Source organism: Cryptomeria japonica, chromosome 3 (assembly GCF_030272615.1).
Source record: "Cryptomeria japonica chromosome 3, Sugi_1.0, whole genome shotgun sequence".
Taxonomy (NCBI): Eukaryota; Viridiplantae; Streptophyta; class Pinopsida; order Cupressales; family Cupressaceae; genus Cryptomeria; species Cryptomeria japonica.
Window position 1 is genome coordinate 62500385 of NC_081407.1, and position 27392 is coordinate 62527776.

General features: G+C 38.0%; 1 protein-coding gene across 4 annotated transcripts in view; it reads left to right on the forward strand.

Annotated features, from left to right (window-relative positions):
• The first annotated feature begins 343 nt into the window (after positions 1-343).
• LOC131032738 (RNA-binding KH domain-containing protein RCF3) overlaps positions 344-27392 on the forward strand; it is a 108695-nt gene continuing 81646 nt past the window's right edge. Inside the window, exons 1-3 of one of the 4 annotated variants that reach the window (XM_059218058.1) lie at positions 1387-1526; positions 1938-2494; positions 22255-22851. In XM_059218058.1, the coding sequence (XP_059074041.1) occupies positions 2432-2494; positions 22255-22851 (660 nt within the window). In that variant the 5' untranslated portion in view covers positions 1387-1526; positions 1938-2431. Of the gene's footprint in view, positions 1527-1937; positions 2495-22236; positions 22852-27392 lie in introns of all 4 variants that reach the window. The other 3 variants (XM_057963787.2, XM_057963794.2, XM_057963802.2) reach the window with 3 other exon arrangements.

Below are 27392 nucleotides of genomic sequence, written 5' to 3' on the forward strand. Positions count from 1 at the left end.
TAACAATCACAAAAAGAAATTTCTAAATAACATTGATTTCTTATACGAAATAGACAAAATCAAATCAAAAGAAAGATAATAAAAATATTCCAAACAAAATCAATTTTATTTCTTTCTACCACATTTTAGCCCAGCAAAATTACTATCCTCAAATTATACTAGAATTGTCCCCTCCACACTCAATTGACAATTTGAGCAATTTACAACTACCTTGAACTAACCCCACCATCATTTGGAAAGTTATCATGAAAGCAAATACTGCCAACTAAAATAAAATAAAAAATGAAAGAAGAGAAAAGATAAAAGGAAGTCATAAGTTTGGGGGTTGGATGGAAATCCAGACGCCACAATCCGAGCCGTCCATTTCAGGGAGAATCTGAGTAGCTTGCTATAATACCCAATCTACCTAGTCAAACCCAGATCCAACACTCAAATATTCCCACAAATCCGCCACTGAATTTCGGTGCTCAGGGATTGCATGAAATATTTTCTGGCTCCCCGGAATTCAATTGTCTCAGAGCGGAGTAATTTCAAGCGCATTGATTGTCCACTGAAACAAGGCAATATTCCCTTGCACTCCTTGCTAGAGATCGGGATGCACGACTTTTGTACAGACAGGGTTTCGAGGTTAACATTTCTGAATGAGTTTCGATCCCGAGACATAGCCGTACCATCCGTGACATTGAGTCCTGGACAGAATAGGCTCTTTTCCTGCGCTTTTGGATATCCGGAGCTTTGAACTCGTAACCTCTGATTGAGGAAGTTTTTGTTTGAAATATAAATCTGAATTTTCAGTTCTTTGGAGTTTTGAACTCGTGACCTCACTTCACCTTTTGGGCAAAGATATTCGAAACCAGAGCTTTTTTCTCACGAGCTTCGAACTCGAGACCTCTATTTTTGAGCTGCCCGTATCAATGGATGGGCCTTATTCAAGATCTCGACATACTAAACGCTATCAATACGAAGACGGGGGAGGGGGAGGTCAGGGGTTCGAATCCCAGGATCGCCACAAACGCCATCAATCCACACACTCACCTCGCGGGGCGCCTCCTCCTATCCCGAGAACACCAAAACTCTCAGCAAACGAAATAACTTTCCGCATACTGTGCCCGGAGGTGCAGGTGGGAAGCATAATTGGGAAAGGTGGCAGCATAGTGAAAAGCCTGAGGGCCGAGACTGGCGCTCGTATCACCATCCAGGACGCTGTGCCGGGGGCCGAAGAACGTGTGGTCTTGATCTCCTCCTACGATGACGGCGTCTCCAGGGACAATAATTACATCTCCCCTGCGCAGGACGCGCTTTCCAGGGTCCATTCCAGGATATTTGAAAGCAGCATTGAGGATTTGGAAGGGCAGAGCAGGAATATCAAGACCAGGCTTGTGGTGCCCAATAGCCAGGTGGGCTGCTTGCTCGGGAAGGGCGGTAAGATTATCGAACAGATGCGTCAAGAGACGAAAGCCCAGATTCGTGTCCTGTCTAGAGACCAGCTGCCTCTCTGCACTCTGCCTTCAGACGAGATTGTGCAGGTGGCTTTCCCACCCCGGCATTTTTATCAACAATCCTAACTCCTGCTGCATTTGTAATCACAAAAACTTTCAACTACTGCAACTGCTTTTTAATGAAAACAGAAACGTAAAACTCCTCCAACTGCATTTTTAATCAAAAGAAAAACCTGACTCCTGCTACCGTGTACTGTGTTTGGAAAACGATAAAAACCACTACTACAATTACCGGATGATGTCTTCGAAACTCTACTATTTATTCATAACATATAAAATTCTACCCTATCATTATGCATTTGTAGAAGAACAATCGTTTTCATGCGGTTGACCTTGCATCTGCATTTTCTGCAGACGAAGACAAAGATAGTCGTACTTTCATTGTTTATGATTTGCGCGATTCAGAAAGACTAAATCCTCTTCTTCAATTTATTGTAGATTGACACGACATTGGTGCAATGTCATGGATTGAACAACTGAACCTGCTTCTTCTACTCATTGTAGATGGACACAAGACTGGTATAATTTCATAGGTCTTGATCTACTCAATCCAGAAAGAATTAACCTCTGCTTCTTCAATTTACTGTAGACCGAGATGAGTTTGGCACATTGTCTTACTTTTGATATGCCCTCTCTCCAATTCAGTAGCATGCGGCAAGGCTCCAAAGTTTTCTACGTTTGTTGGTAAGTTTGCCCTGTGATTGGGCAGACAAGATTGTGCGGGTGGTTTCAAACTTTATTGCTGAGAACTAAACCAATTACTATTTTGGCTGACCTTGACTCTCATCTGCATTTCTGGTAGAAACAAGATCAGTATATTTTCCTTGCTTTTGGAAGCCCAATCAACAAAGACTTATCCTGCTTTTAACGCTTCTTCAATTTACTGTTCTTTACAGTTTTTGAAACCATAAAATAGAGAGCACTGAAACTTTATGCAGTTGACCCAGCTTCTGCAATTTTCAGTGAACGGGAGACAAAGATTGACAAGTATTGATGTAAGCAATTGAAATCAATTTCTGCCTTTTCAATTTTACTACCGTCTACTGTTCTTACAACCTTAACTGAAATATTTCCTTTAAAGCATTACCCAACCAAAATGCAGTGTTGAAGAGATGTGAATTTTTATGCGACTTGCCTTGCCTCTGCATTTGCAGTAAATGGATTCAAGATCAACATATTTCCTTTGATTTTGATGAGATTGGCTGAGAAAAGCTTAAACTGCTTTGTCAATTTACTTGAATGTTTGAAGGATCCAAAGGCTATTAAGCCCTACCATACGATATTGTTAAAGAACTTTGAATTGTAATGCAGTTCACCTTGTCTTGCCATTTTTTGTAAATGCTGAAAAAATCGGCATGTTTTCCTTGCTTTTTATGGGCCTGTTCAGAAAGAACTCCAAAGTCTTCTTCTAGCTGGTTGATTCCATACTCACATGGAATTCTTTGGCTAAAATGCCACAACTGAAGGGTATCTGTTGTAACAAATTCATCTATTGCTTGAACCTGGTTTCAGCTGTTGAGTTACACTGCACGAATAATTGGACACATAAACATGTCTTCTGGGTTTTTTTTTACTTGGGTTATCCACATAGATATCTCTACTGCTCATCCCATTGACTTGAAGGCTCTAAAGGTTGTTTAATTTCACTTTAATGCATTTATAGAAAGTTAAAACCGTACTGTCATACATTGTTAAAGAGTTGAAACATAATAAGACTTTGACGTTGCATAAACATTTTCAATAGTTGCAGGTAAGAAGATTGTATTTTCTTTCTCTGAGAAATACTAACCTGCTTGTGCAATTTACCAGAATGCTTGAACAGTCCAGATGTTTTAAAGACTACAAACAAATGATGAGACCTGGAAATTTCTACTGTTGAACTTCTTATTCTTAGACTTATTTAATTAAACTTAAACTCCACCTCTGCGTTCACAGACATAATTATTGTCCGACTCTTTTAATTCTGATTTTGATGATTTTAGCTTTGAGGATTCTAGAGTTGTGAATGTTTTCACAACCCAGAGGCCAAAACTAGGAACCGCAAACAAATCGTGAAGTCACCATTACCTGGATTCCAGTAGATTAATTTTCTAGATTTATTTAAATATTGACATGCAAAAGACAAGCCTAGATTTGGTAGAACAGCTTTTTTGGTAACCGAAATGATAGAAATAAGTTTTTTAATCAGAGTAGTTGCTTTTGTACCGTGCATAAACAAGACCAGCTTATCCAGAGTGACATCTCTGTGGACAAGAAAGAAACTAAAATTATGCTATTATTTTCCATTGTAGTCGTTCAAATTGTGCTTATGGCTTTTTTCATTGTAGATGGAGATATGATGACTATATTTTCCTTACAATTGGTGTGTCCACTTGAGAAACACTGACCTGCTTCATTTTACAAGCACGCTTAAATCATCTAGAGGTTATTAAACTCAAAAACAGATTAAGGGACCTTGATGATGTATGTTTTCATAGATACATCAATTTTATTTGGTGGAACTTATGCCTCACCTCTGAATTGCTCGGTTGAGAACATTCACCTGTCCTTTTGATTCTTTGAATTCCAATTTAGGATTTGAGAGTTATTAACACTTGACAATCACACAGGCTAGCCCTATAAAGTATTTTCTGCTAGTTTATGCAAGTCTGAAATTTCAAAAGATTATTGAACCCAAAAAACAAGCTCAGCATCTGCACAAAAGTCTCCAAATGGTTTTTGAACCTAAAAGAAAGCTTAAGGAAGGTTTGGATGGCAAAAAATTCAAACTTTCTATTAATATTATTGTAGTACTAGTGACCTTACCAGTGCTTATGACTTTCTACACAATCAAGAGGTAAACAAAAAAAGGATGTATTTCATCTATTAGCCTTTTGAGCTTGAACACTTCCATAATTATCTCAATCACATGCAGGTACTCCAGTAGCTTGGCAAGATACAGAGCTGCTTGTGTAATTATCTGTAAAAATGCTGTACAATGATTTGCCTGTAGTGATATTGGTAACATGTTTTCAGAATGTTTATTAACTGACCAGGTGATCCAGTTTTCTTGCTAGCCTCAAAAGTTCAATGATTTGCACTTAATGATGTTGGTGGCACGTTTTCAGATTTTGGATGAGCATGATTTGCCTGATACAAGGTGATCTAGTAGCTTTGTAAGCTGTAAATGATGCCAGTGCCTTGTGTTTTCAAAATGTGTACGAATCTTACTTTTTGTCAACTTATTATTAGTAATTCTATTGCTTGTCTTAATTGGATAAAAGGCATACCTGACACTTCAAGTTATGAACTTGAGGGAGATTACCATTACTTTAGCTGTTAAAGCTAATAGGAATCTATGATTATAATTTCCTTACAAATAATTCTGTTCAACAATCCATAAAGTAAAAATTGCTCAATACCAGGTTTGCTAGTCAAAGCAACTACGAAACTGGATACAAACTTACTTAAAAATATGTTATGCCTTGATTTTTGTTCAAATGACTCCTTTTATCTTGTTTCTCCTTGATATCCAACTTACCTTATGTTGGTACGTGAAATGAACAATAGGATGATTAGAGAGTATGAGCAGACACAGTACAAGAGTCAAAAAGCATTCTCTCAACATTCAATAAGTGTGTATTTTACTTGATGAAACTTGTATAGCTGTAATTGTGGGCCTCCATGGTCACCCTATGTGCCATTCATATTTATGCTGACTGTTCCTGACTCAATGTAGGCTGACAGGTAAACTTAGTGCAACCTGTCTGCCCTAACAGAATCATCTTTGCCATTTATTTGATATTTTTGTGAGTTCTCGCTGGAAATAACAGAATCATCTTTGCCATTTATTTGATATTTTTGTGAGTTCTCACCGGAAATAGGCTGTTTTGTTATCAGATTTCAGAATGACCACAATTCTACTGGCTTTCTTTATAACCGCCAACTTCATCTAGTGACCACACTTTTATGCTTAGGTCTCTCATATTTGATGTGTAAAATGAAAATCTATATCTACCCTGTAAAAACATTTGTGTTGAGTTTTGGGGTTGGTAATTCACACTGGTGACATTTTAGATAGCAGTAGAATCTTGAGTTGCTAGATTATTAACCAGATTTCAAGAATAGGCAGTTTATACAGTGATAGCAATCAAAGATAGCAGTTTGAATTTGGGAATCAGCTCTCATGAGCTAAGAATGGCTTAAATTCCAAACTCCATATGTGAATATTCTGCAGAATGTAATAATTATCTGCCATAAATAAAAGTGGCAAACATACCCGTCTTCTGAGCTGAACTCCTTCAAGATAGGGTAAAGGTTGTCTCTCACCTAAAAATTTAATCCGTTTATCAAAGGAAAGCTTCAATTCCAAGAAGCCAGCCAGAATATAGAAATAAGATTAATGAACATTGATTACTGCTCACATCTCGAAGATTTTACTCAAGTTTTAAAGATATTTAGAGTTAATGTTCTTACAAAAGGTCAGGTATGGAAATAAAAGGTGCTTCTGAGAGACCTTAGTCAGACTGATATTTATTGCCTATGCTTTGTTCAACAAATTTCCAGCATGTTAAGTAACCTACCAGAAGGATGAATGTCAGCCTCAAGTTCCATATGTTTTGATGCTGTTATAACTAGGGTTTTTGTATAGTATCATCAGAGTTTTTGATTTATTTCTACTTGATTGGTAGGAATTCAATCAGAATATTCAAAGGGGGTCTCGCTAGCAGCTCTATCAATTGTATTATTAACTGTGCATAGCAGGGACTAGTGATGGTTGTAATTTGTTGTATCTGGTTTGATCCAGATTTAATGACGATTATTGCCAGTTGTAATTGGTAGTTTGGTTGTTGATTAGTCGTCAGAAAGACATTGGATTTACTGTTGCTATGAAACTGTTTCTTCTGTTATAATCAGCTCTAGTAGCTTGCTAACTGCTAAATATTTGTAAATAATCCTGTCCCGTTTCCTCTCATTTTTGTAAGAATTGGCATATGAGTTGATGACATATTGTGGCAGATTTATTCTTATCAAGCATGTTTTCCATGTCGTCTCTATGGTTGGGTTAAAATATGATTTTATTCAAACTTACATGAATGTAAGCTATAGTGAACTTGGTCTACGGTGTTCATAAGAGATGCAATATGGGTAGGGGTAAATTTGATGACATGATGGGTTGCATATGTCTTAAGAGAATGTATGGCTGCTATTGTACATATGAGCTTTTCCTTTAAATGTGCTGAAGGCCTTGATCTCCAATTTATTTTTGACGCCCGACTCTAATTCACTTATGCATGTATCCTTAGGTCCCTTTCAGACCTAGATTCCAGCCATGCACATGCCAAGGTTTGCCACAACCTAGAAAGCCTCGGGATTTGTTTTCACCTTCCCCAACTACTTCTAGATTACCATCAATGCTTGGATTAGGTTCTATTGTGACGTATTCACACATCGCCCCATTGCAAATGGGGACCCCTCCTTTTTGCTTTCGAGGGTTTGTTTTCTTGGTGTTTTAGGTTCTTATCTATTAGCCTTTGCATTTTGAGAGTTGTCAGAGGGATCATTAAGATAACAGGCTCTGCTTGAGTTAAGGTGGGTCAGTAGGTCTAGGTCAGGGTCTCTTTGAAAGCCTTCCTTAGGTCAAGTTTTGCCCTTGTTGCTAGGTTATGTCTTGTCTGAGTTTGAGGAAGTCAATAAAGCTTTGTGAGTGAATATCATCTTTGAGGGTTTGAGTTTGATCAAATTAATGAATGATGAAGTGTTAGGCATGGATTGGTGTGAAGCTGACCTATTTACCCTTTGGGGATGCCTTGGGCAAGCCTAGACTTGGAGAGTTTGATGAAAAGGTCAAGATTTGAACTTAAAATACCAATTTCGCTCTTGACCCTTCCAAAGGGTCCAAAGCGAAATCCTTGGAAAAGACCTAATTTGTCATCAAAAGTATTCAATTGATATCACCTTGAAGGCGAATGGACATGATTAGGATGAAGGAACGACCTAACAACCAAGTCAAAGGGCAAAGTTGAGGGGAAAATAAGAAAATTTAGCCCAATTCACCAATTTCGCTCCTGACCCTTCCAAAGGGTCCAGAGCGAAATTCTAGGATAGGTCCTGTCCTTCCAGGGGTACTTGGGCGAAATGGTTAAAATGTCCTTGTAATCCATTTTTATGAGCCAGGAACTCCTCAAGGTGGTTTGTTAGAGGTAAGAGCAATGTGATTGAGGTAGAAGTTTGGATGTTTGAGTGGTATCTAAGGAAAATTCACAAATTTCGCTCCGACCCTTCCAAAGGGTCTAGAGCGAAATTTCCCAAAGGCCCTAAGATTTTACCTAAGTCATTGGATAGTTGGGTAAATTTGCATGACTATGGAAGGAAATGCATCAAGGATTGAGTCTAAGGCGAAGCCAAGTGGAAAAGAAGAGGATTTGAGCCTAGAGGAGAAATTTCGCTCCTGACCCTTCCAAAGGGTCCAGAGCGAATTCCTCCATAAGACATTCTACCTTGCCCAAAACCATGAACCAATCTTCATCCTAGGCATTATTGAAGGCAAAGTACTTGTTTGGATAAGGAAATGTGGGAGATGAAGTCAAGATTTGAGCCTAAATGTGAATTTCGCTCCTGACCCTTCCAAAGGGTCCAGAGCGAAATTCTTGAATGACCTTATTTCCTCACTAAGACCTTGAAGTAAACGCCACTTTGAGAGCAGGTTGACTTGATGATGATAGGAGAAGGATTGAGAAGTTATATCCAAGGCAAGGAAACGAGAAAGGAGGTGTGAAATGTGCTCAAAGACAAATTTCGCTCCTGACCCTTCCAAAGGGTCCAGAGCGAAATTTCCCATAACCCCTATTTGCTCCTTGTTATGACCAAGACTTTGACTTCTAAGGCATGGTTGGGAAGGTTTTGATGTATACTTGTCTTTGAAAGGTAGTTTGAGGCAATAAAGAGGTGAAAATCAACCCAAAGGAAGAATTTCTCTCCTGACCCTTTCAAAGGGTCCAGAGCGAAACCCTCAACTTGACTCTTTTTTTTGCCTAATGCATTAAAAAGACCTTGTTTTGAGTTAAATGGATGTCAAATTGACTTGATTGTGGCGAGAAGAAATTGAATAAATCAAGTTTGAAGTGAGTTGAGGAGAGAAGAAGTGTGGAATCAACCCAAATCATGAATTTCGCTCCTAACCCTTCTAAAGGGTCAGAGCGAAATTTCCCATAAGCACTATTTTCTTCCTTGTTTAGACCAGAATATTTGTTCCTTGGACATAGTTGGGAGTGGATTGATATATTCTTGCCTTTTGAAGTGATTGAAAGTGAAGGAGATGAAGGATTTTAGCTAAAACACAAATTTCGCTCCTGACCCTTCCAAAGGGTCCAAAGTGAAATTCCTCAAAACACCTATTTTCTCCTTGTGTGAGGTCAAAACCCTAGTTCCTATGGCGTGGTTGAGGGTAGATTGGTGTATTTTTTGCCTTGCAAGGTGGATTGGAGTTAGGGAAATGAAGGATTTTGTCCAAAAACTTGAATTTCGCTCCTGACCCTTCCAAAGGGTCCAGAGTGAAATTCTTTATTGGTCTTGTCCTTGGCCATGGTCTAGAGCGAAATACTCCTTTCAGGCCTTCCTGGGGGTCAAATAAGTGTTGTCTTCATGAGAAAGGGATCCAAATGTGAGAATCAAAGGAAAACAAAGTAAGAAGAAGGAAGAATTCAACCTAAGGGATGAATTTCGCTCCTGACCCTTCCGAAGGGTCCAGAGCGAAATTCTTGAAAACATCTAAATTACTCATATTTGAGATCTAGATTTAGTTTCCTAAGGCATTGGTTGAGCAAAGATTAATGTATACTTGCCTTGAGAAGCAATGCAGAGCAAGGAAGGGATGGAATTGTGTCTTAATCATGAATTTCGCTCCTGACCCTTCCAAAGGGTCTAGAGCAAAATCCTAAGGTAGCCTAATTTCTTGCCAAAAACACTTTGAAATTGACATCACTTTGAGAATTGAGTAAGATTGAGATGGGGATAAGACATAAAAGCCAAGCTTAGAAGTGAGGTTGAAGGAAATGGTCAAGATTTGTGCATTTGACAAAAATCGCTCCTGACCCTTCCAAAGGGTCCAGAGTGAAGTTCCTATAGGGCCTGTCCCTAGAAATGATCCTGAGCTAATTCCATTTTGATGCCTTCTTGTTAATGATTTAAGGTAAGAAATGCCATGTTAAGATAAATATGTCATGTATACTTAATCATCTTTTGGTTTGTTTTGCAGATGGAGAAAGATCAAGCCAGGACAAGGATAACCTATTCCGGTTCCATCATCATCAAGGATACTTCAAATGCATAAAGGAGGACTCAAGGTGTTTTGAAGCGTTGGAAGGCTACAAGTGTTCGAGGAGTTGCAAGCTATCTTCAAAACCTCCATTCTACCACATGAAGAAACCACAGGATGATAGAGAAGAAGGACCTTACAAGCACTTCAAAGTAATATGAGCTACCAGAGGAGAAGGAAAGACTTGATAAAGAAGAAGGATTCATCAAACACATGGGAGTCATGGAGATATATCATTCATCACATCATGGAGAGAAGAAGATCAACCAAGCATAAACGCAGGCAAGGTGGCGTCCCAGTCAGTGTTCCTCCAGTTAGATAGTGTTGTGACGTATTCACACATCGCCCCATTGCAAATGGGGACCCCTACTTTTTGCTTTCTGGGGTTTGTTTTCTAGGTCTTTTAGGGTTTTGTCTGTTAGCCTTTGCAGGATGAGTGCTGTCGAGGGGATCGTTGGATTACAGGCTTTGCTTGAGCCAGGGTGAGTCCACAGGGCCCCAGAATTAGGGTTTCTTTGAGAGTCTTCCTTAGGGCCTGGTTTTAATCTTGTTGCTAATTGTGTCTTGCTTTGTGAGTGAGTATCATCCTTGATGGTCTGAGTTAGGTCGAGTTGGTGAGTGATGAAGTCTGGAATGTCATCCTGATCTTCAAATGCCCTGAAATTTGGCTAAGTCTGGAATGCCCTGATCCTGAAATTTGGCTAAGTCTGGAATGTCCTGATCCTGAAATTTGACTAAGTCTGGAAAACTGAAGAATCCTCCAAAAACTAGATTTTGCAATATAACTCCGGGAGGTCCGAAACCACTCTCAAACATCCTGAAAGTATATATGGAATATAACTTAAAGTATACTTAAATGTTATATTCCATAAAATGATCTTGACGGAGAGCTCAAAATGTCAAATTTCGCTCCTGACCCTTCCAAAGGGTCCAAAGCGAATTTCGCTCCTGACCCTTCCAAAGGGTCCAGAGCGAAATTCTCCATAAGACATTCTACTTTGACCAAAACCTAGAACTAATGCATTCCTAGGCTTGAATGAAGGCAAAAGCACTTGTTTGAATGAAGAAATGCAAAAAAATGACGTCAGGATCTTGGCCAAGATTAGGAATTTCGCTCCTGACCCTTCCAAAGGGTCCAGAGCGAAATTATTGAAACACTCATTTTTTCCTTTAGCAAGAGTCAGGACCAAGGTGGAGATGCATGAAGAAAGATCTATGTTTGCCCCCCAAGGAAGATTAGAGTTTGAAAAATCAAGAATCAAGGTCAAAACATGATTTTCGCTCCTGACCCTTCCAAAGGGTCCAGAGCGAAAATCCTTATAACTCTTGTTTTCTTCCTTATTTTGGCTAGGCGTTGGCTTGATGGGAGATGAATGGGTATGTTTTTGCCTTGAGAGGGAGTTTGATTGATTTTGAAGAACAAGATTTTGGCCTAAAGGAGAATTTTGCTCCTGACCCTTCCAAAGGGTCCAGAGCGAAATTCATCATAAACTTCATTTGCTACCTTGTTTGACCTTGAAACCTTCTTCCTCAGGTGGAAAATGATCTAATTTTGCTTCTTGAAGTGGTTTGGAGTTTGAAAAGTGAGTAATCTGGCCTAGAATGAGATTTTCGCTCCTGACCCTTCCAAAGGGTCCAGAGCGAAAATCCTCCTAAGGCTCATTTCCTTCGTAGTTTGACCAAATTTCTGAGTTGCAAGGCATCTTGAAGGGAAGTGTGGGCATGTTTGGACTTTGGAAATGTTTAAAAGCCTTGAAAAAAATGAAGGTTTCTAGCCAAGAAGGTGAATTTCGCTCCTGACCCTTCCAAAGGGTCCAGAGCGAAATTCCTTGCAAGCCTATTCTTTTGACCTTGTTTTGGCTTAAGACCTTATCCCTTGGGTGAAGGATGATGTTTAGTTACCTCTTGAGGTGATTTTGAGTTGGAAAAAGGAAGAATCAAGCCCAAATCATGATTTTTGCTCTTGACCCTTCCAAAGGGTCCAGAGCGAAAATCCTCCTAGACCTCATTTCCTTCCCTATTTGATCAAATTGTGATGTCCAAAGCATGTTGAAAGGGGAAATGGACATGATCTTGCCTTTGAGAGTGTTTGATAGCATTGAGGAATGAAGATTTTAGCCAAGAAAGGAAATTTCGCTCCTGACCCTTCCAAAGGGTCCAGAGCGAAATTCCTTATAAACCTACTTTTTAACCTTTCTTGGGCTTAAAACCTTGTTCCTAGGGCAAAGAGAGATGAGATTTTACCTTGCAATGAAGTTTCAAGTTGAAAGAATGATGATTTTTGGTCAAGATTAAGATTTTCGCTCTTGACCCTTCCAAAGGGTCCAGGGCGAAAATTCTTCAATCACCTATTTTCCCTTGCAAAATCAAGTCAAACTTGGGTTGGATGAGAGGAGAGAAGTGTTTTCTTGCCTTGTGAGGTGGATTCAAGTTGAAATAATGGAGGAATAAGCTCAAAACAAGATTTTCGCTCCTGACCCTTCCAAAGGGTCCAGAGCGAAATTCTTGGAAACTCAATTTTTTCTTCTTGGAGATGGTCAAATTCTTGAGTTTTATGGCATGGTTAGATGGACTTTGATGTGTTCTTGCCTTTGAATATTGGATTGAGGTAATGGAGTAGCCAAAACAAGCTCAAAATAGGAAATTCGCTCCTGACCCTTCCAAAGGGTCCATAGCGAAATTCCTAAGATCCCTTATTTTCCTAGCACAATCAAGTCAAACTTGGGTTTTTATAGCCTGCATGAGTGTGAGAATTGATGTTCTTGCCCTTTTGAAGTTAGTTAAGGTTGAAAGATGGAAGAATAAGCCCAAAACAAGAATTTTGCTCCTGACCCTTCCAAAGGGTCCGGAGCGAAATTCTAAAATCCATCTATCCTCTCATATTTATGCCAAGCCAGGCCTAGACAAAGATGGTATAGGTCCTTGAGATTGCCCTTGAATGGATTTTTGTCTCCAAAAATGATGATTTTGGGCTAGGGGAAGAAATTCGCTCCTGACCCTTCCAAAGGGTCCAGAGCGAAATTCTCATTATCACTTAATTTGCCCATGTGAGAAGCTAAAAGGATGGATCCCTAGACTTTGTTGGACTAAAACAAGCATATGCTCACCTTTCGGAGGATTTTGGAGTGAAAAAATGGGGTAATTGAGGCCTAATCAAGAAAATCGCTCTTGACCCTTCCAGAGGGTCCAGGGCGAAATCCTTAGGGAGGCCTATTCTTCACCTTCTTTGGGCCAGGCAAAGTGTTGGTTGTGAGGTAATGTTGAAAAAAGGTCTAAATTGGCCAAGAATGCAAATTTCGCTCCTGACCCTTCCAGAGGGTCCAGGGCAAAATTCTTATAGGGCCTGTCCCTAGAAAGACTCTTGAACAAACTTAATTTTGATGTCTTCTTGTTGATGATTTAAGGTATAAAATGCTATGTTGAAATGAATTTATTATGTGTCCTTAATCATCTTTTTGTTTGTATTGCAGTTAAAAGGGGACCAGGGCAAGACAAGGACGACCTTCTCCAGCCCGGCATCAACAAGGACGACCTTCTCCAGCCCAACATCATCAAGGACGGCCTTTTCCAGTCCAACATTCGAAGGAAAGGTACACCATCCATCCTGCACATCGAAGACAAAGGAAGTTAAAGCAAGGGTTCGTTGAAGAAGCAGACAGTTTCAAAAGAGTTAATTAAAGCTAGCTTCTCAGCAACATCAAATTGAATATCTACCAAGTTACAAGTGTCAGACAAGGTGGCATCCCAGTCATCACTCCTCCAGTCGGGTTGGTCCACCTCAGCGTGTCCAGATTCAATGTACCTGACTCATGGGAGATGGCACAAACTTCGATGTACCTACCCCGGTTCTCCATTGGTCGAATATTCTAGAGAAGACATGTGTCCAAATAATGCAATTATTTCATTGGTCAGAATTAAGTTTGTTGTAACAAACCCTAATTAGGGTTTCATTGTAAAATCTTGGCCATTGATCTCAAATTGATCTAAGCCATTGAATTGTATTGTGGGCACTATATAAGCCCTGGCTCCTCATTTGTAAAGGCTAATAGTCAGTTAATAGTTAGTCAGGAGTTAGAAGGTGAAGAGTTAGAAATAGTGAATAAGTCAGTTAATAGTATAGCAATTAGAGTAGAATAGAAAGAGAAGGCAAAGATTGTTGCCAAGATGTTGTTGTAAAAGGCTTGTAAAACTTCATTGAAGAAATGGTGAAATCTATGGGTCGATTCAACAATTTCCATGGTCTTTATACTTCTCCGTTTTGATTTCATGTTATTAGATGAGTGGAAGAAATGTGTTTGATTGATGGTGAAATTTGTATATCCATACTACTAGCAGTTTGTTGATTTTAGACTTGCCTTGTGTAGTCAACTGGAATCATTCAGCTTAAGCTTAACTTCAATTGTTGCTTCTTCGTTGATATGCATCAAACTGATGGTGTCTATGCCTGTAGCGATGATCTGAACATCATAAAGCTTTCCTCCGAAGATCGCACTAACCTTGTGGAGATGGTCCTGGGATGTCAAGACAAGACTTAGTTAGAATTTCATCAAAGATCATTCATTGCTCCTACATTCTTAGTGTCAGAATTAGATCCTTTCCTCGCCCTCATCCTTTTTCTTTTTTTTTCAAAATCTAGGCCAGTGAAATCCTGTGATTCCAGCAAATCAGACGTTTAGGTCGTCAAGTGTAAGTCCCCTTGTGATTCCAGCAAAATCACATCATACCACAGAGAGCTTATCCACACGTAGAGATCCTACATAACAGAACCTTGGAGTTGCCTCGACTAATCCTTCGGCGAGATCTTCAATAGTCGGGAACTTTGTTCAAGAGAGGATAAGGTACCTTTTAGGTATTTTATTCTGTGTTTGGTCATGTACAAAATACACATCAATAGATAGGTCCACTTCAGCATGTCCAGATTCAATGTACCTGACTCACCGGTGACAGCACAAACTTCGGTGTACCTACCCTTGCTTCCTATTGGTCTACACTCATTCAATGTAATTTTCTCATTGGCTAAGGAGGTTTGTTATAACAAACCCTAATTAGGGTTTCCATCTTGTAATCAGAGCCATTGATTGTAAATCAATTTGAGCCATTGAGATGTAAAGAGCTCTCTATATAAAGCTCTGGCTCTTCATTTGTAAAGGTTAATAGTTAGCTAATAGAGAATAAGTGAATAGTTAGTAGCTAGAATAGTGAATAAAATAGCAATTAGAATAGAGTAGGAAGAGAAGGCAAGAAATTGTTGCCTTGATTGTAAATGAACCCCATTTTCATTGAAGATATGGTGAAATATGTCGTTTCTTTGCAATATGCATGGTCTCTTGTTGAATCTTCATTTTAGATGGTAAATAATTAGATTGAATGAAGGAAGTTATTGAATGCACTCGCGTGGAATCCGCCTAGTCCAAACCACTAGCCTCTTGCTGACTGTAAGTGCGCCTTGTGTGGTCAACTGGCATAGAATGAGCTTAATCTCGAGTCGTTACACGTCTATTGTTCATGCATTATCTTGAATGGTGATCAATGTTTGTTGGAGTACGATTTGAACATATTTGGAGCATCCTTTAGAAGATCGCACTGAGTTGGTGTTGAATTGTTCAGCCTGATGGTGAGACCCAACCTAGTAGGACTCCACCTAGTCGTTCATCCATCTTCTTGCATTCTAGGCCTTAGATTAGATTCTCCAAACCCTGTATCTTTTGATATTTCTTTATCTTCCAACTAGTAGATTAGGACTCAAGTTCCAACAAATTAAACGCTCAGACACTCAAACGTAAGTCCCCTTGTGATTCCAGCATAATCACATCAGACCAAATTGAGCTTATTCACATGTAGAGACCCTACATATAAGAACCTTGGAGTCTTCTCGAATGATCCTTAGGCGAAATCTTCAGCATTCGGGGAAACTTTGTTCAAGAGAGGATAAGATACCTTGGTATTTTATTTTGTGTTCGCATGTGCATGAAAAACACATCAACAGGTTCCAATAGGCATCCAATGTTGTTTTCCTGCCCAAATGACCAGTCTTCACACCACTGGGCACAATTTCATAGGAAGATTAGATTTCTAGGGTGCGGGCAATCATGTTGTCGTTAATGCTTTGATGAAATTCCAACTACCCAAATGGACCCATGACTATTCTTTGTCGCTTGTTTTGGAAGTTCCATAGACTTGCTTGCCTCCCACATGTCACATCCACAAGTTCTATGCCCTCCCAAAGTCACTATGTGCAAATAGGCTCTTGAAAGGAAAAAATATAAATATAAGCTCTTCATTCATTCAAAGGGTTGGTTGCTAAACCAATTATTTGGGCAAGAAAGGGTTTTAGGTGATTTTAGGGCATCAAACATTGAAGATCTAAGCTACAAATGAAAGAATGCATTTGGTGAAGGGTAGGAAGTGTCTACAAAAGCATATCTTCATGTTTGGTATGTCTCCATGGTAATTTGTAATGATACACGGGAATGCATATTTGTAGTTGTGCATTTTCTCTCACCACATTTGCTAGTGTGATTGTAATAGGGGTAAATAAGTGTAACAACATCTAATGCATTTCAACTGATTTGTAATGGTCTTCCTTCTATTGCATATGGGTTATTGTAGTTTTGAGATGGATTACTATGTCCATCACATGGAATGTAATATTTGATTATCATGTAAATAAAAGTCTAATTTTGTTGATAGTTTACTTGATGGCATGTCTTTCTTATTGGCTGTTTATGACTCTGTTTCCCAATGGAATAGGCACCGGTACACTTGGGTGAAGAACCAAACAACCCATTAAAATCACCTTTCATCCCATTAGTTGTAGGAGTAGTTGAGAATATGCATGCTGTTCATGATTTTGTGTCACAAATTAATGAACAAATCTGCAGCAAAGCCAAATTGTTAAATCATTAGTAAATCATGTATTGTATGTTTGCACCATGCCACTGTGTAAGAAATATTAAAAATGAAATTATTTAATGAGATTGTAATTTTGTTATTATTTATAGATGCATGTGCAAGGTGTGTAATCAGCTATATAATAGGTTATGTGTAGCTAGTTTGCCTTTATTGACAATATTTGGGGTCAAGTATACATTTGGATTTAGCTGTTGATTGTTGTTCTTATGCTATTTTTTCATTGATATAAAATCCTATTAAGGATACCTTTGGGAACACCCTCTTAGGTCTAAATCGAGCCCAAAGAGCAGGAGAGACTAACCACTCCCATTGTTAGCTTTTAATCATCCACACCCTGTTGATGAGTCCCCTTTTTCCCTTCTTGATGACAAATCCCTGGCCTTGAAAGTAAGAAATGTTTGTAGGATTGTGGAGTGGTTTTGGGACCAAGTAGTTTGTGTCATTGTTGGAGAAGAATCAGCCATTGTTGAGTCGTAGGCAATTGGAAATATCTTGAAAACTTCAGTAATAGAAAGCGGTACATTGTGTTTGGGTGAGTTGACTGCCTATCAGCTTACACCAACAGATGATGCTAGGGAAGAATATATTGTTGGGTTGAGATAATTTGAAAACTCTTTTGGTGGGTTGAACCCAAAATTTAGTCTTTCCCTTGGAGATCTGATCTTTAAGGAATCCCTCATTTTCAGGTGGCGACTCTGTTGTCTAGAAGGAATTATTTTATTGCTGCTGTTAGTAATTTTTTAAGAACACATCCTTTGGGTGTTCCTTCAAATGTTTTGTACACCAATTACTTTGTGCCAACAACCCATAATTATGATGGTGATGCCTCTTTGTGCTATCCAAATTGCCTTGCATCAAGTAAAACCGATGCATAGATTTACATGCATTCATACAAGAAGGCAAGTGAAAACTCAGTGAGCTTTTGTCAGAATAAAAAAAGAACATGAAGAATGGATCAAGACATTGGAATCCAATGTCTATCCCACTGCCACAAATTCAGGTTACTCACTTCACTGTCATTCCCTTAGATTGCATGCACAAATAGATAGAACTCTCTTTGGTTGACTATGAAAGACAAAACATGGTAGTTAAGGTCTTCAACTAGATGCACAGATTTGATGGGTGTGATGTTTATGAGGGGGATGCACATCTTGTTGCATTTTCAAAATTTATGGATAAATTTAAGTTTAAAGATGAAGACACGTGGATGAGATTTTTTGTTTGGTCTCTATGTGGAAAGGCTTATAGCCAGTATGAAGGTTTCCAAGAACAATTCTTTCGTACTCGGAACAGCCTTATGACTGCATTTGAAAATGAATTTGCACTTAATGTTGACCCACCTGTTCTTGTCCAAGAACTGGTGAATATTAAATGGCAAGGAGAGTTAAGCATGGATTTTAGTCATAGGTTTGTTGTTTCTATATTTGGAATTCCAAATGCTTTTAAATCTAACACATGTTCCTGCATTGATATGTTTTTTAAGTTTATGATGTTAGTTTGAGTCAGCGTGGGAAGATTTCAAAATTACAAATATGCAACAAACTTACTTGTGTCTTGATTCAATAGAGAAAGTGAGGAGCCATTACATTGCAAAGCTTTTTTCCTCACATACAAATACCGTTGAAAACAAGAAGGTTGCTGTGAGTAGCAATCTAATGGATGCAACGTACAACATGAGTGCAATGTTACATGATGACTACGTATGCAAACAGATAGAAGAAGGTGTCGGTGCATTGTATGACAGTGATGTTGATGATAAGAATAGTATATGCACTCACCTTTAGTTGGATAGATCATCTGTGGATGATTAGAATGATAAAATATTTGATGACCTTCAGTTTGGGAATGAGGCATTTGACCTTACTATTTATGGTAGGTAGTTGGACAATAAGGAAGAGTTGTGCATCAATGAACGGTCAAGTGGATTAGCTCTTGAGGCTGATTGTATAGTGTGTGCACATGTTGGTGATGTAAAGGGTAAACAGGAAACTAGTTTTTTGTTTGATTTATAGCCCTCTTTGTTCTTGCTATTGGTGTTGAAGCTACTAATCTCTCTTTCCATGGTGATGCCTTGGTGATAGTACTGCTAAAACAAGTGTTAGTGTTTCCAATGGTTCTTAGCTTAAAGACCTTGTCTTGGATGACTGTGAAGTTGGTGATCATGTGGGTGCATATGAGAGCCTATTTATTTGGTGCAAGATTTGTTATCTTCCTCATGTAGATTGTGCTTCAAAAAGGTCACAAGAAAGTACTGTTACAATGACTGCAGAAGAAGAAATGTGTCATATGCCCAATTTTAGCAGTACACGCAACACAGTAAATTGACAAAATGAACTTGAAATGGAGAGACAATTTGAAGAACATGGTTATTCTCTTGAAGTGTCCCATGTGTTGATTCTTATGTTGACAATGACAATGAAAGGGCGGATCAATTGTTTGGTTTTTTTGTTTTTTGTTTTGGGTAATAAAGTTCTTTGTTTATTTTTATAATAAAAGGTACAAATCTTGTAAAACAAACAAAAGCTTGAGATGTGTTGATGACTCACAAATTACAGTCACCAAGTAGAGATTGATTAAAAAGATTGCTCTTCGATCTCCAATCATAAATGATATCATTGTCAAAAACATCATTAACAAGTGGATAGAGGAAGCATTAAACGCAAATCAAGCATTTCCATGTTGGAGTTAACAAGATGGCTAGAGAGGATTCATAATCATGCTGCTGTTTATTTGGAAAATCGATTTATCTAGTTTTGGTTAAGTCTTCAATTAACAAACAAACTTCTAGACAAGACTAATAAAAGATAAGTATTTTTATGTTTTTCTTATCATTTTTAATATTTTATTAGCCTGCTACTTTTCCTAACAGTAAACTAAACAAGTCTTGCCTAGAGAATTTTTTCTTTCCTACTTGAACTATGTTAAGAGAAAAAGAGAGAGCTGAGTGAATAAAATGAAAATAATTAGCATCTGAAAGACAAACTTGAAAAAACGAGTTCACAGTGTAGAAGAGAAAATTAAAATGAACTTGTCAGATGGCCTGAATGGCTCACTGTTTAGGACATTACTGTGATGCACTTTTGTCTTGTCTATGTGTTGTCCAAATCTGGTGCAAAACACCATTTTTTTGACAAATTTCCAAAGTTCTTGCATTCGGAGATGCAGCAACAGAAAACAAGTACTAGTTGCTTCCAAGGATGAATTAAATATTAAGATTTATAGAAATAATTTTGATTGCAATTAAGGAGGAAAACAAAAGAACAAGGTGAAGGATGAAAGACAACAAACTCTCCATGCATGAATGTCTCCAATAAAACCTGTAGCTAAGACAAAGAAGGAAGATTGGGGCTGCCTTAGAGCTTACCATGAATAGTCAGGCCTCTAATTGGGTCTTTTGACCTCCATGGCAAGCCAATGATTTCGAGAAATTGGAAATTTCTGTTCACTTAGCCTATGCATGTCTAGGACCAAGAACAGCAATGCTGAAATACAATCTATAAGTATTAAATCCCAGGTCTACAAGGATTAATGCCCTAGTGTGTGTGTGTGTGTGTGAGGATGCAAATGGTGTTGAAAGCTTCTAACCAACAAGAAAATTGCAACACAAAGCGAAGTTGCAATAATAATGGAAGAAATAGAAATGAAATAAGAGCTTCAAACAATATCACCTGCAAACACCAATATGGAGATTATAGCTTTTGAAATCACAAATGCAAGTCCACAACCATGAAGAATCCAGGAAAACCAATGCTGGAAGTACATAGTTGCTTCTCAAAAAGCTCAAGGATGCTGGAATGCTTCACTAGATCACTAGAATGCAAGAGATATCTTGATGGAGTGTGTAGAATACTTAATTGACTCAAATGATTAAGTTTATAGGGAAGTTCAAGGGTCATGGAATGCCAACTAATTGTTGAAATTTGCCCGATGGATCTCACGGCAGTTACAAATTACAATTGCTGTTCCTTGCTCAGCAAGGTGGCAAGAAATGAAGAAAACAACTGCTGTATGACTGAAAAGACAATGATGCAGGTGTTCTGTGCACTGTCTGCATGCCACGTCAGTGTCCAAGTACAATAGGCCCAACAAAGACTTGAAATGACAACATGGCATAAGATTTTCAAGAACACATTGACTTATGTAGAAAAGTATAGACATTAAAAAACACAAGATTCATGTTGGCACTGAGGGTGGAACATAGGGTCAAATGAACCTAAAAATATGCTAGGGGCTATGGACACAAAAGCAAGCCCAAAAAATAATGTAATAAGTGTAGGGTATGCAATTTTTAACATTACAGCTACCATGAAGGCTGTTAGCAAAATTACATCTGCCCATGGGATCTGGCTGGCTAAGGATGTATATACTTAATTTTGTGGCCATTTTTCAGCTTGCATTGGATTTACATGTCAATAGTAGACATGAGAACATTAATTATGACTAAAAAGTCCCTGCAAGTTTTGCTATTCCTACACATGTTGCGGAAGACCATGGGCATTATGGGCATTGATAATGTTTTTCACTTTGTTCTCGGTTTATGCTTTGTTCCTTTTTTTTCACATGCTTTACTTATTGCTAGCAATTTGTCACAATGTACACTGCTCATGGGACATTGTTGCTCTTCAATTCTGCCTCTGATCTGGTTTTCATCCCTTAATGTGTCTCTTGATGCCTAGAGCCCAATATTATGCATTTGCAGGAACAATACTGTTTATGTTTCAATCATTTTCAGCAGTGAGTTTCCTGCGTACCTAGGTACATCAACATGTATAAATTAATCGAAAATGCTTATTTGCATTTTGTAAACCAGCATCATATAGCTGAGTGTGGAGAAAGAAAGGAATACCAGCTTGCTGAATTGTAGATTAATGTGGCACTGGGCACATAACCTGGAAATTCTTGAAGTCCTCTTCTCCGTGGTGATGCTGGAGAATGTTAAGGTCATTGAAACTCTTATTTGGCAATAGCAGATGCTATTCTTACCGATCAGTGGCTCATGCCCATAACACGCCAATTGCACCATAAACTCACTGGGTAGAGGTGTGTCTGACAGACTCTTAACAGATTGCTTGGTTGAAATCAATCTTCAATTGGCTGCTTCTAAGTGTCATATTACACATGTTGCCTCAACATTGTCAATCACCAGAGTATGTGAGACATTTTAACAGATACTACTTTTTTTCATGTATAGCTTGCACAAATCTTCTTGTCTATAACAGATATTAACAACAGTATGCAAATTCTACCAAATTTCCATCAATATGTTACTTTTTTACTGGTCAAGAAAATAATAAGAGTGCATCTTATTCACATCAAAACAGCTGGACAAACCACTCTCTTTGATTAAACCCAATGTATGCATGTATATAATTCACTGGACTAGGCTCTGCCTAGTTTGTTTTACAAAATGTTCATTTTTAAACATGGCTTTCATTATGAAATACCATTTTGCAGTACTTTGAATTTTGAACCATCGATGATTTACAAATTCAGGTGTTAATATTATATCTAGTGTGACAACTATCATAGGGCCTTTGTTTACTGCAGATTGCTGGTGACTTGAGTGTGGTGAAGAAAGCATTAAATCTGATTTCAGCTCGATTGAAAGTGAACAATCCCAGGGAACGTGATTGGGAGAGGGACCGAGATCGGGACCGGGAACGTGAATGGGAGCGAGAACGTGAACGTGAGTGGGAGCGAGAACGTGAATGGGAATGGGAGCGTGGCCAGCCATCTCCTTCGGTTGCCAATGTCTACTCTCCAGATCATCGTCATTCAGGGGATGGTTTCTCCTCACATGGAGTTTCTTTCTCAAATCATGCGCGCTCAGATGGTCATGTCCCAGGAATGAGATTGTCTATAGGATCCAGTGGCAACAGAAATCAGGGTCACACGCTAGTGCCTTCTGGTTCTGGACACATGCATTCTGAGGCTGTTGGATCTCATGGAACTGATCATGAGGCTTCTGTTTCTGGTGAGGAACTTGTTTTCCGAATCCTTTGCTCAAACAAGAAGATTGGGAGTGTCATTGGAAAGGGTGGAAGTGTTATCAAAGGTCTGCAAGAAGAAATAGGAGCGAAAATAAAAATAACTGATTCAGTTCCAGGGTCAGATGAGCGGATTATCATTGTATCGGCTAATGATGTAAGTCAGATGTGAACTTTGTTCAGGTACTTAAGTGTCTTTTCTGGAATTATCTTCTATTCACCTGCACATTTAACTGTAAAATGGTTAGAAACTGGTTGAAGATCTGTTCCTTGTTCATTTATGTTCTCATTGATTAAATCTCAAAGGAAATTATTTGATTGCTCTGTGTCCTAGTAAACCTGTTTGGATCATCATAGTTATCTAAGAGAAGCTATGCTTGATTAATCATACACCTTAGATTCAGTAGATTAGATGTTGAAACATTTAAGTAAATTCACAATCAAGATTTTGTGGCAAAAATTGTGGGCAGATTTTTACTTGTCCCTGGAAAATGTAACTTGTAGAAAGGAAAGCATTTATACAGATGGAAGTATTTTTCCCTTTTGTGCACAAAATATTTGCCTAAGTAATGCTGGATTTAGAAGAAGTATTTTCATGTTTAATGCCATAAAGTTCACAAATCATAGACAGCTTAACAGAAAGCCTGCAAATGCAAACAGAATCAATGTTCTAGTTTCCATTTTTTAATTTCTTCTGAGACACTTGAAAATAATTTCTAATAAAAATCAGGGATCTTCTTATTTCTTATCTCATGCTCGTGCTGGCCAAGTGGGTATTCAGAGACAGTGAGGATTGATATTTATGCATCATGTACTGTAAAATATGTAATAAACTATACTGCAACAACATGATTGCTTTAGAAAAGCACAGGCTCTAATGGCGATCCAAAAATGTTTAATTTTTTTCAAGAATGTTAAACCTATCGTATTAGGAAGAAAAATAATTAATCTCACCCAATTGATCAGGATAACAAATTTTTGTAAATGAGGGACAAATGTAGATGGCTTAGATCATGATCTGTACAACTTACTCTGTATATGCATTCTAATTTATGTCATCCATGTCTAAGAAAAGACAATGCTTGACAGTGTTTTACTGTTCTTGTACTAAAGTTCTCCAAAGAAACATAAATTTGGCCTTATTGTCCAGGCTTTGATACCAAGTGATGTGTCCTAATATAGAAACAAGAAAGCCAAAGCTCCCTAGATTTTTTTTAATATTGCAGATAGTTTACAGATATTCTACTCGTGTGAGCAGCAATGTGAGGCTTGTATTCAGACCAATACAATCTCTTGGGAGCACTTATTGAAGACTAATTCAAGCTCCTTTACAAGCAAACATACTAGAAGTTCCCTATGGAAGACCAAGAGTCACTACTTAGAAATCCACTTTATTTAGAAACCACACACATTAGAAGCCAACTATGGAAGACCAAAAGTCAGAACTTAGAATTCCACATTAGATGTCTCTGTGGAGATTTGAACTTGATCTTGTTATGCCTTGCACACACAACCCATCATTTTTCTTAAAAAAATATGGAACCCCTTTTGTTTTACTTTTGTTTCTTATGTCTTCACGTTTTGTTGGTTTGTTAATCCCATTAAATGTTTTGATGTCTTTGTTATGTTAGTTTTGTAGTATAATTCAAGTCTTTGTTTAAGTGTTTGTATTAGGTTCCATGTTCCCAGAGAAACTTGGCACTTACTTTAGTTTCAAGGGTTTGTAGCTTCCCTAGAACTTTGTCACTTTGGAACTAAGGTTTCAATTTCGAAGTGTATCCTGTTCTCTACTCCAAGGATTTGGAACTTAAAGTTCCAAGTTTTAATTGCCTCTAGCGACCTGAAGTCCACTCTATTATGGTCACTAATGACCAAGTGTGTGGGATCGCTATGGTGTTTATATGTTTTTTTAATTCGTTCTCCTTCCCATCTATGCAATCGAATTCTCTAATCTTACCTCCCACTACTTAGAATTTCTTAGTTGATCTTGCTTGAGGGAGATTTGAGTCGACTATCAAAGATATTAACTTTATAGTTGGTTACCTAGGAATCTTGAACATCTTCCTTGTTTTTGTTCATAGATAACTAGGTTGGTCTTTGCCCTTTACTATGTTGTGTTCTTCATTATTTTAGCAATTATTTGTGTTTAAGTATATAGAGTTGCCACTATGTTCATTTGATAGGAGGATTGTGATTTTAGAGGTTTGTATTTTTTCTAGTTAGGGTTTTGGTATTGTTATCAATTCAAATCTTTAATATGTTATTGTATTGTATGTTGTATTGTTTAAAACTTAGGTTTTAGAATTTTATATGTTCAAGATTTATTGAGTAGATGTTTAGGGCCTAAAATTGTGAAAATATTTATAGTGAGTTTCGAATCTCTAGTTTTGGTTCCTCTTCCCTTTCTTGCTTATGTTAAGGAGTCTATGTAAACAAGTAGTTGTCATAGAATCTTGGGCTTGGATAGGGATTTGTTCCAAATCTTTGTTTCTCTCTAGTCTTCATTGTCCACTTCCCCACTTAGGATTTCTAGAATGTCTTCATTTGAGTCCTAGACTCAGTACTTGGTTGGCACTTAGAGTGTTAAGTTCTATAGTCCAATTCCAATCCATCCCCCATATCATGTTTTGCATTCACTTCTATGTGTAATAAACTTAAGTTCTCCATAGACTTTGGTTGGAACTTAAAGTGTTAACTTCTTATTTCACTTTTCCCTTTGACCTCCATGTAGTTGGTATAGCTTCACAAGCTTCAAAATCCCATTCGGGCTTGGAGCCTTAAGTTCCAAGTCCATGATTCTCTTTGCCCCAATCTCCACAACATACTTCTTAAGTCCCAATTCTCTTTTGATCTCCGACCCACCATAGCCCATTATATCCTTAAAGACTTAGTTCTCGTTGAACCTTGGGTCCCAACAAGAACATTGAATTATTTCTTGGTTTCAAGTCTATATTCCTTTCCAACTTTTGACCTTCATACCAATCATTACTTAATCCTATTGGATTTCTAACCTTAATAAGAACTTGGAACTTTAGGTTTCAAATCCTCATTCGACTTTGTGACCCAAACCTGACTAACTATTCCTTAGACTAAAGTTCCAAGAGCTATTTCAATCTGGTCACCATGCTTGCTAGAGCTTAAAACTCAATGTTTTTTTGACTAAGAACTAGGATTCTTCTAGTCATTAAGAATTGAAGGCTTAGTTTCACCTATTTATATATGATCATTCATCTCAATAAACTAAAAGAATGATGTGTTTCTTGATCATAATGGGCTTGGTATATTTACTATGGTGTTTGATTAGCATGCAAGATGATTGATAAGATTGGGCGAGTTGACAAGATCAAAAGTTACTTGCCACGATAAAATATGAATTGCAAGGTGTTGTGAAGCTCTATAAGATAGATTCAGTTGTGCAAGAAATTGCTGATATAGACTTTGGTCACATAGATCTCAAGAATTTCCTGAAAGGACATTTGGAGATCAAGTCAACGATCATAGAAAATTTTTGGTTAGCCCATATAGCAGCATTCACCTCAGCTATATAGAGTCCTAAGCTGATTTTAGCTTATGATCCAAACACAAGAGCCTCCAGAGACCCAGGTGGAAATATATTTCAGCTATTACTTAAGCATCAATTTCACATATCTTTTGTCTTTCTTTAAAGGTAATTTTGACAAGCATGCTAGAAGAAAGTTCTTTAAAAGCATATCAAAAAGATGAGGATGATTATATAATGCTTTTAAACATGAGTTGGCTACTAAAAGAGAGAAATGCTGTTACCAAGATCCTCAATAGGGGATTAGTGATATGATCACCCTGGTGAAAGGTGTCACGGGGAGTTCTAATTCTAGAATGTACCATGCTTGGATGTATTAGTTCATGAACATGATTATTAAGGATAAAGAATTTGTTGGCCGGGCTCAGTTAGTAAGTATTTATCTTCATTAGTAGTTGATCACTATTCTAACTAACAAGATGCTTACAATGACATCATATGTTGTTTATTTGTTAGCAAGGCAGATAGTTTTCCCTGGATTAACCATAGAAGAAATTAGGAGAAGGAAATGGGCAAAAAAGAATTCGGGAGCATTATCCACAACTTGAATATACTGAAGCTCAAAAAAACTTGAAAAGAATCAACTATCTTCCCTATAATCAATAAGTTTCAAGGGAATAATACTATCAAGATCTTTGTTGATGCAAAACTATTGATAGCTGGCTGGAGACATTGGTTTATCCAGTTCCCAAAGTCTACATACATTAGAGTTGCCGGTTTCACAGGATCTCCATTTCTTTTGCCTAGATTTTGTATTGATGAAATTATTTTATTAGAGGTTTGAAGGCAAATAGTAGAGATCTTAGGAGGTTCCCAGAAAAATAATAAGCCTGGTATGCTATTTCCCTTTGTCTTAGGTTTTTATACATGTGCTTCTGTGGTTTGTGTAAGAGCGTTAGAGGAAGAGTTATCTTCGGATCTTGGAATTTTTTATTCCCTTACAAATTATGATCCTGATGGTAAGGTTGAGAGAGTGTTTGGACTTGAGTTCAGGCATGTATCTATTATAGATTTTGTTTTGGATGATTGGCAAGATGACTAGGATGCTAGGAAAAGGAGCTTCTGTAGGCTGACAATTGAGAAAATGAAAGCTTATCGAGGAAAGATTCCTTCTGGTATTACAGATGACAGCTGTCCTA